General features: G+C 33.1%; 1 protein-coding gene across 2 annotated transcripts; it reads right to left on the bottom strand.

Annotated features, from left to right (window-relative positions):
* Positions 1 to 7,637: 7,637 nt before the first annotated feature.
* Positions 7,638 to 10,094, bottom strand: LOC149244222 (transcription factor MYB106-like). Of its 2 annotated transcripts, XM_089367950.1 has the most exons (4): positions 9,731 to 10,094; positions 9,259 to 9,388; positions 8,541 to 9,053; positions 8,098 to 8,265 (listed from the first exon to the last, which is right to left on the bottom strand). In XM_089367950.1, the coding sequence occupies exons 1-4, from the start codon at positions 9,864 to 9,866 to the stop codon at positions 8,244 to 8,246; spliced, it is 801 nt and encodes a 266-aa protein (XP_089224076.1). In that variant the 5' UTR covers positions 9,867 to 10,094; the 3' UTR covers positions 8,098 to 8,243. The 2 variants fall into 2 exon arrangements, with proteins under 2 accessions (XP_089224075.1, XP_089224076.1); XM_089367949.1 differs by having other exon boundaries at positions 7,638 to 9,053; positions 9,731 to 10,093.
* Between the last annotated feature and the right edge of the window lie 223 nt (positions 10,095 to 10,317).

Consider the following 10,317-nt stretch of genomic DNA (forward strand, 5'->3'; position numbering starts at 1 on the left):
TACAACGTATTATTCTCAAGTTACATTGGTCATAGCACCAACATTTCACACTCAAAATTAGTTCATTCATGATATATCATGTCATTCCTTGTCGTTGTGACATGTCACACTTTCTCAAACATGTGGCAAAGGGGAAATTCCTAAACATTCATTTATATATTCACTATATTGTTAGTTTAGTCAACCAATTTTAAAAATAAAATTCTTTGACTTTTTCACTTTATAGCAACTTACCTTTTGCACTTTCACTAACAATTGCTAGTTTAAATATTTTGTAACATTACATAACTTACAAACAAAAGATGGATACATGGGCTATGTGAAATGTCACGACCATGTAAAGTTTATTTTATGCATGACATGTGGCAACAAATCTTTGGATACATAATGACATATAATTAAAAGTTTCATGATGTGCATACAACAAAATGTTATTGAATCAACATGTCACACACAAGTATAAAGATGTGTTATACAAATGAAACCAAATGTCCTTTTATTGTAATGTGCATAGGCCAAAAGTTTCATAAAATATATTATATGAAAGAAACAATATCTTTTAGGTAAATTACATAAGACAAAAGCTTCACACCTATTCCTTTTTAGAATATGTTATACAACATATCACTCTCAAGTTACTTTGGTCATAGCACAACATTTAACATTCAGAATTAGTTCATTCACAACATATCATGTTGTTTCTTGTGTGTGACATGTGGCACTTTCTCAAGCATGTAGCTAAAGGAAAATTCCTAAACATTCTTTTATACAATCACTATATTGTTAGTTTACTCAACATGTTTTAAAAATAAAACCTTTTGACCTTTTCACTTTATAGCAACTTACGTTTGACACCTTCACTAAAAATTGCTAACATTAGATAAATTACAAACAAGAGATAGATTCATGAGCTATGTGAAATGTCACGACAATGTAAAGTTTAGTTTTATACTTGACATGCAGCACCAAAACTTTGGATACATAATGGCATATAATTAAAAGTTTTATGATGTACTTACAACAAAATGTTATTGAATCAACATGTCACACACAAGTCTAAAATAAGTGTTATACAAATGAAAAAAAATGTTCTATTGCTGTAATGTGCATAGGCAAAAAGTTTCATAAAATATATTACATGAAAGAAAAAAATCTTCTAGGTAAACTACATAAGGCAAAAGCCTCACACCTAATCCTTTTTCGAATGTGTTATACAACATATCACTCTCAAGTTAGTTTGGTCATAGCACAACATTTCACACTCAGAATTAGTTCATTCATGACATATCATGTTGTTTCTTGTTTGTGTGACATGCCACACTTTCTCATGTAGCTAAAGGGAAGTTCCTAGACATTCCTTTATACCATCACTATATTGTTAATTTACTCAACTTGTTTTAAAAATAAAACCGTTTGACCTTTTTCAGTTTATAGCAACTTACATTTGACACCTTCACTAACCATTGCTAGTGTAAATATTTTGTAACATTAGATAAATTACCGATAGAAAACAAGTACATGAAGGAAGGCATTGGTTTACTTTGTTTTTGGTTAGAATCCAGCCATAAAAATTTTGCTTAAATCTTTATTATGTCTAACTATTTTATTCGTTTGGAATTTTTGACCAAAATCAGGCAAAAAAACTCATATAAACCTGAAACAATGAAGCAAAATGTAGGAACTGTTGAGACAATCCAAAGAATCATGAACCTCAGCTCCACAAGCAGTAGCGGGTACTTCGGAGAATCACTCAAATGCTCCTCATCATCTCAAATCAACTATAATATGTGGACGGGAAGGATAAGAAATTACAATGAAACCCGTACATATATCATTCTCAGGGTTGCGATTCTTCCGGATACTGACCTTGAAACACACCTATTCAGCGAATCGAGTAGGCCTGCCAATTAACTCACGAGGGAACGAGTCAGCTTCTGTGAAGAATCTCAGAATGGTTTCTGCAAGAAATTTGGCTCTCAGTTTGTGTATAATTCTGCTGCACAAGTGTCACCCTTGCGTTGAAAATGCGTGACTGTTCCAAATAATCGACCAGTATCAAACCGTACACTCTGAAATCCATATCGTCCAGGTATAGCGTTGAAAATCCCCCAGCAACATATATAATTTCTGAGTTTAGAGTAATGTGGTTCAAAATATTTTGATTTAATTCTACAACCCATTAAATAATATGAGTCAACATTTCGAACCAATAACCTATATAATTGTTAGTCGTTGACAAAAATGAAACACAAGCCCATTGAGGGAAGATTAGGTTTTTTCGCTGAAATACAATAAAATAACTACCTAACCTTCCAAGCTTGGGTATTTTTCTATTGGTATTTGCTACCAAAACCTAAAGAAAGGTGAACGACCATCTCCCTCTGCTCAACAATTAAATAAAAACATTGAGAACATGGCATATATATATATATCCAAAAGGTGTTCCAATAATGCAAAGCTTTACGACTTTGGCTACACTGCATCGGTCATTTAGAGGAATATGTCAGACTTTGGCTTGATTATAATATAATAATATTGTTATTGTAATCGAACGTTGTCTGTTGTGCCTGGTCTACCAAAACCCGTTCTGTGTCATTCTCTTTTACGGCTGTATATACCTAATGTCGATGGGAAAACTATAATATAGGTTTTTAATTAGATCTTTCATGCACTATTGGACATGATTTTAAATTGTCTGAATCGGTGTACAGAGTGGATGCGTTATTTTACCAAAATCCTTTGAAGTGGTCATGATGGATAAAACCATGAAGAGAGAATTAGCAGACATTTCTATGAAGAAAACAAATTTAGATTACACTAGCGCTTACATTTTACATTTTTGTTACTTTGGTTACTGGAAACTGATGGTTTATCATCGCAAGAAATCAATGCAAAGGAGAGGTGTTCTAGAATGGAATGGATTGTATAGAGTGTATGTGTATTTGTGTAACATTATTAATAAAACTAATACTTATTAATTTTAATTTAATTATTTATTTATGTTAACATTAGTAAAACTAGCATTTATTTATCTTAATTTAACAATCCATTCTTGTTAAGGGAGAGGTATTAAATAAAAAAAGTTATATTATATATGGGCATGTTTTTTGTTTCCTATTTTTGTTAACCAGAATTTTATAGTTTTAGATTATATGAATGAACCTTAATGTTATGGTGATATGTGTGTTTAGATTTATTTGGTAGGTGTATTTATAAGAAATTTTTTGGTAGGTGTATTTATAGGAAATTTTTGTATCTTTTATTATTATAAATATTAATTATATTTTTAATATTTAACAAAAAATATATATTTGGTAGGTGTATTTATAGGAAATTTTTTTATCTTTTATTATTATAAATATTAATTATATTTTTAATATTTAATAAAAAATATATATTTGATAATCATATTTTAATTGGAAGTTACAAAGGTATGATTAAATTTATTATTTGAATTTTATCAACATTGTTTTCAATAATGTTTTTCTGTATGTATGAATTTCATAAACTTAAACAATGATTAATTAAAAAATATTCATGCTAGTCATATTTTAATCAAAAGTTGAAAGTGTATAATTAAGTTTATTATTTAAATTTTATCCACCTTTTTCTCAGTAATGTCTATTTACCTTCATCAATGTCCTAAATTTAAATAATATTTAATTAAAACACAATATTTTTAGTAATTACATTTTAATTACAAGTTGAAACATTATGGTTAAATTTATTATTATTTGAATTTTTCCATCCTTGATGTCAATAATGTCCATCTACTTACATCAAGATTAAACATATAAACATTCATCAACAATTTAATTTAACTTGAGTTATAAAAATATAATTGGCTAGTTTCATATTAAACTGAATGTATAAGTATAAAGAGGCGAATACTAAATTTTTGTTGGATTTTTGCACTCATCTTGTTGGGAATGGATCACTTGGACTAACCTCATGGGATCCACCTTGGACCACTTAGAAAGGTAATGATAAGTGAGGGTGTTGGATTTTCACAATGATCTAATTGGGAATTGACGTGGACTAACCATCAACTGTGTGATGCACCTTATACCACTTAAAATAATAATAATAATAATGGTTTGTGAAATACACCCTGGGACCACTTAAAAAGATAATGATAATAGTTTAGAAATTCACGGTAATAAAAAACTAACCATTTTTTTAGAGCTCTAAATAAAATTAACTAAATAAAACAAAATTCACATGAATCATGAATCTATAGTGATGTTGAGGGTTCATTGTTGCATACTGCATTTACTGCAACTCTATTGTCTTGATGTGCTAGAATTATTAATAAGATAACGTTGTTACGAAGTTTCTGTGATCGATACAGATTTGTTCATTCATTAAAAGGATATGGATAGATTTAAAGTAGTCTGCTATATCTGAACTGCCCAAGTACAAGCTTTAGCAGGACTTCTGTAGAGTGTCCAACAGCCATAAAAACAAAATAAAGAACTGGATTAATAAAGTCCTGCTATATCTGAACTGACACTGTACAGGCTTTAGTAGGACTTATGACTTTAAACTGTCAAGCAAAGACCTACAAAATAAAATAAGGATTTAGAAGAATAACGTCCTCTGCTATATCTGGATGGCCAAGTACTGCTTTAAGCAGAAGTTTTGTCCTCGGACAGAAAATAACATTATGGATAAGACCTTGGTGTTTATTCCATTTTTCATTGTTTTCCTCTAATCTACAACACAGTCTGATCACATAACATTTTTTTTATTAACAATGTGATTATGTAACAAATTACAATAACCAAATATTCATAATATAGCAGTTGTAATATAATGTTGTATATAATGCGATTCTATAATAGATTACAAGGAACAAATATTCGTAATGAATCACTTGTGATATAATGTTGTTTATAATAATTAATTGGTTTTGAGATGCTGATAATTGCTTGTTAGAACTTCCTTTCTTCTTTAAAAGTGTTAAGGACAATCAGGCAAATTTGTATCTTTTAATGCTATGAAATCTGTTATACCTGAAATCTTGTTTATTTATAATCAGTTCAACAGAAAAGAAAACAGTTTTTGCATAACTATTTTCATTTCATGTGGCAAAGTCACTGTATGGCAATTATTTTGTCCAGCGGTATTCTTGGTCTCCTCCTCTGCTATCAACATGTAAACGCATGCCAAGAAAACCTTAAAAACAGTCTTGTGGCTTCTGTTCCTTAATCTGATAATTGACAATTGCTCATCAGTTACAAAAACGTATTTCAAAATGGTTCGCTGTTCGTTGCTGCAGGCAGAAAAACGTGAATATCTGGCCAACATTTGTCAAAATTTCACCTTTCAATTGTGCCCACTAGGACAGATCCACCTTATTCTTTGGCCAAAACTCACAGTTTCATATATATTCGTTAGCACAGATCCACTTTATTGTTTGGCCAAACCTCACAGTTTCAGATATATTCGTTAGCACAGATCCATCAAACCCTTTGGGCAGTTATGGGCTGAGTATCGAATTCTTCTGAGAGCCAAACTAAAAATAAGGTTGCAAGAAATGGAATTATTGAAGGTAGTCCATTGTTGTGTCAGCTATGCTAGAGTTCTAATTTGCCAGGTAATGATTTTCAATCTACTTAATCATGTAGCTTCAACTAATTGAATCAAGTAATTTATTGCGTAGCCATTCATAACAAATTGTTTTATATTTTAGTTTAGAGGTTGTGGTAGAATTGTTAGTCTGGAGGTTTCGTCTCTACAAATCTAAAATTATGGTCCAACTACTAATCTGGAAGTTTAGTTTCCATAAATCCTAGATTGTTTCCACAAATCTTAAATTGTGATCCAACTGCTAATCAGGAAAATTGGTTTCCGCCAATCATAAACTATATAAGCCTGAGAACTGCTCCAAACAAAATTTCTTCAAATTTTTTTCAAATTGAAAAACAAATTCTTTTATCATATATCACTCACTTCACAGGCATTAGAGATTCAAACTTGTGTCATAATCAAGATTCCAGACTTTTGAGGAAACCCCAATCCAAGAAATGAACTGAGAATCAAACTTGGATTTCTTGCGGCAAGAGTCAAATATGGATTAATTGTGAGAAATTTCCACATTTATGAGCAAGCCACAGCTCAACTTGACAGTGATGTTCCCGAAAATCCCGTTCTCGCTTTTACTAAAGATACAAATGCACGTGTATGTGTAAGAGGTATCTAGTTGTTCGAATCAATCAACAACTTTGAAAACTTTGCAGTAAAAGGTATTTTCCACTTCATAATAGAAATTAAGGTTCAACACAAAAAGCAAAACTTGATTATTACATGTGCCTATTTTTACAGTACATTAACTACTCTGATAACGCCCTTTTCACACGCTGTCCTGTAATGCGATGCTAAGTTAAAATACGTGTTGACCTCACAAACAACGTGGCGTAGTGAAACTTTCTTTTCTTCTTGTTAATATTATTGGGAATTTGATTTTCTGTGGAATTAGTAGCGGTGCAGACAGTCAATGTACTAGTGCTGCTATGGCGTCCCTGTAGATTTGAAATGAAAACTCACGTCCGTTTACATCTGAACTACATTCATTTAACTCCCATAAATGTACATAGTACTGATTGAAGTTACAGGTGGAGAAGGTAACATGAGACCTGCCGTTTGCAAAAAAGTCTGTTATTTGAACGTACAAGTTGGACCCAAAGCTATTTTGTCTGTGAATACCTTGTTAACATCAACCCAAATGGAAAAATCCAAAGAAAGGAAAACCCAGGAGTCGGTTAATCGTACGTTTTACTGTTCTTACTTGGATAAATTTTCAAGTCATAATCTAATTGTTATAAGTTTTCGAGGTTTTTGGATATTAAATAATTTTAAATTTGATGTGTGGACTTTGCACAATTAAAGTGTATAAGGGTTAAAGTGTATAGGGTTTTTGAAAGCGTTAAATTCATTTTTGTATTCAAAAGTTATTTTTAAAAAGGAAAAAAATAAAATATGACCAAAAATAGTTGAATTGGTTAAAATCTCCAAAACTTAAAACGGTTAGATAAAGCTATTTTAAAAAATCCATTTTAGACACTAACTGTTTGTGGAGATGAAGATTGAATGAGTTATCTATTTCACTAGTTTCAAGGGTTAGCTGTAATAGGTGTTGTCTAATTATTATTTTGAAGTTTTTGATTTGAATCTGATGAAACATATTTTAGTTAAATCTTTATTTTTATTGTTAAAATTGATTTTTGACTATATTTATAAATTCAACCCCTGAAATTTGTCAATTTCTTAAATTGTGAAGAGTTAATAATTCAAATTTATGATTTTAACACATCTCAATTAAACTAAAAAAATACTAGAAAAACCTCAAAAATATTTACCGGATAAACATTACTCCCAAAAAAAAATCTAACACCGATAACTGAGCTATCGGGCAAGATTTCCTCCAAGGCGAAATTGGATAAAAATTCAAATATAATTAATTTGCATTATAATAATAGGCCGAAATGGCAAAAAAATTTCAAATATAATAATTTGAATGATGATAAATTGCTGGAGATTGCTGCTACATGATTAGTCACATGAAAGAAATCCACATTGAAGATTAGTCTACCTTCAAGTAGACCTGAACCAAAAGAGTTATGTGTGAAAGGGGAAAATCCTAAACGGCATTTGACTCAAAGAGGCCCATTGATTCACAGGCTAGATACAGTTAGAAACGACCTAAAACTCATAATCTTCTGAAAGCAAACATTTCTTCATGGAAACTCTTAACTACAAATCAAAGTTTATTACAAATTACAGATCTGTCCGAGAAAAACCTGGTCAGTTCTTCTGATCTTGATTGAGTTCTTCGCATATTGAAATTGCATATAACATTTTTGCAACCAGACCATGACCAGGAGAATTTTTTTAACAGAGAAATCAAACAATAATTATAACAATTCAGACGAGGATAGTGCCAATGGAGAAATTATTTATTGCGCAGAAAAAAGGATATATCTCATTGCCGAGCACTGATGATGTGGGAGGCAGGAATTGTTCCAGCAGCCTTGAGCATGGTGCTCCAGTATTGTTTGCTTGCCTGATCCTGGTTTTGTTCTGGCTGTGCTTCTCTGTAAGAATTTGTATCACCCATTGAAGAGGTTGTGGAATTGAGAAGAGGAATTAAACCAGGCTGGCTGTAAATGTTGTTTGAAGTGCAGCTGGTGGAAGATATCAATCCAGGCATGGAGTCACTGGCTATGGCCTGCAACTGGCCTTCAACAGGCCATAGTGTAGTTGCTGCATGAGAAAGATGGTTATTATTATCTATTTGACCCAAATCATTGTATTCTTGGTCAGTTATAATACCATTGTGACCAAATGAAACCTTGGATTCAGCATTCATGTTACTGAGAACATTACTTCCTACATTCATATCAAGCATGGCTTGTTTTCGTAGATCTCCTTCACTATGAAGAAACTGATTATCATTTTTCACTACTTGAGGACCACACAGGCTCTGAGGTTCTGTTTTGATTTGAATTCCATCTAGGGTTGAACATGGAGATGCAAACCTGGCAATATTGAAGCCACCTTCATGGCTCAAACAACCACCCCCATTAATGTCTGATGCAGAACATACATTTGTCTGTAAAAACTGTTCCAAACTCTGAGGTACTGCACCCTTATAGTCTAAGGCCATTCCAGGCTGCTGTAGCCATGGTGGGTTGCCCATATTTTTTGTCAAATTGAACTGATCATTGCCAAATTCGGATTTGGACGGCCTCATGAAGAGATCAGCTGTGGCTGATCCGTTGCCTGCCATGAATAAGGCTTGCCTCAAATACTCTCCTGTCAGCCGAGCTTCTGCTTCAAGTCTAGCGCTCTCCCATTGGGCCATATGACCAAAACCAGGTGTATTAAAAATTGAAGATTGGATATTGGGAAAAGCCAACAGGTCTGTTCTTGGCCTGTGTGTCACAGGATCAATTCCCATCTGAAGAAGGCGTTTCTTCAAATGGGTGTTCCAGTAATTTTTTATTTCGTTGTCAGTCCTCCCAGGCAGATGCCCAGCTATAGTAGACCACCTACAAATTCACAACAAAAAATAATCAATAATCTCTTCTTCAAACGAAATCTACACTACTCAATTTCATTACGGCTACCAGCATTTATTCCATATTTGGACTGATCTGAAGCATAACACTCACAAGCAAAGTTTTACAAAACCATACAGAGTTGACAACAAATTCTCAAACAAAGATACAACAAATTAACATCAGAATTCATTACTTGTTTCCAAGAACAGCATGGAGTTCAATTATAGTCTGCTCTTCCTCAAATGAAAACTGTCCACGTTTTATATCAGGTCTTAAGTAGTTGGTCCATCTCAGCCTGCAACTTTTTCCACATCTCAAGAGCCCTGAAAATCAAGCAAGACATGAATCAGTCATTTTTAACTGATACACCATAATCCACTCTATACTAAAATCAGTTTCCATGATGGTGGTGAGACTACTCAAAATCAATAAACACACACAGCATATATCCAAAAGCTTATATCAACAAAATCAGCCTCTTCAACCTGTAATAAATCATCCTCTAATACTACCATTACAGATTTTATATTACATGAAGCCATTGTTTTCTGTATATGATTGGCGTTTTGAAGGGACACCCCTTGCAGGTACCCAAAACTTTCAGCAATATTACATCACACAGCAGAAGGATTGCAGACATGAAATCCTATTGGATTATAGAGTACCTGCTCGCTTAGGAAGGGCACGCCAGCTACCATGGCCATGGTGTTGTATGTAATCTATCAGCTTTTGATCCTCCTCAGGTGTCCATGGCCCCTTCTTCAGCCCAATATTTTTTTCACAACAGGGTGTCCGCCCCATAATTAGCCTGATCTCTTCAGCCCAAGGAAAACAATTACTTCTCTCAGGCCCACAAACTATGAGCAGAATCAATCAGGGCTATATAAAACTGAATTGTCTTCCTTCTCCAACTAGGCCAGGTGAGATTTTATCTGCCACCATAGACGAGTACTATGGCATATAAACACAAAATGACAGAGGCCGTGGGAGTGAGATACGCAATGTATATATAACCAAACATGTGGCGGAGAAGGCCTGAGATTCATAAAACGGGAATTTGTGAGTTTAAACCATGTTTACGTTGTAATGAAGTCAACCCTTTTGAAAAGGGCACCGTCCAGCGAGGTGTCACCTTTACGTGTTCGACAACACGAGGATTGAAACGTCTCTCCATCTTTTCCGAGGGCTTACTTATGAGGCATATTATTCACATATTTTAATTAACGTGGAAGAAATAAACCTGTACACGCAA

The sequence above is a fragment of the Pinus tabuliformis genome, chromosome 8 (genome assembly GCF_031772625.1).
Source record: "Pinus tabuliformis cultivar Carrire ecotype Pingquan chromosome 8, CPIR1, whole genome shotgun sequence".
Taxonomy (NCBI): domain Eukaryota; kingdom Viridiplantae; phylum Streptophyta; class Pinopsida; order Pinales; family Pinaceae; genus Pinus; species Pinus tabuliformis.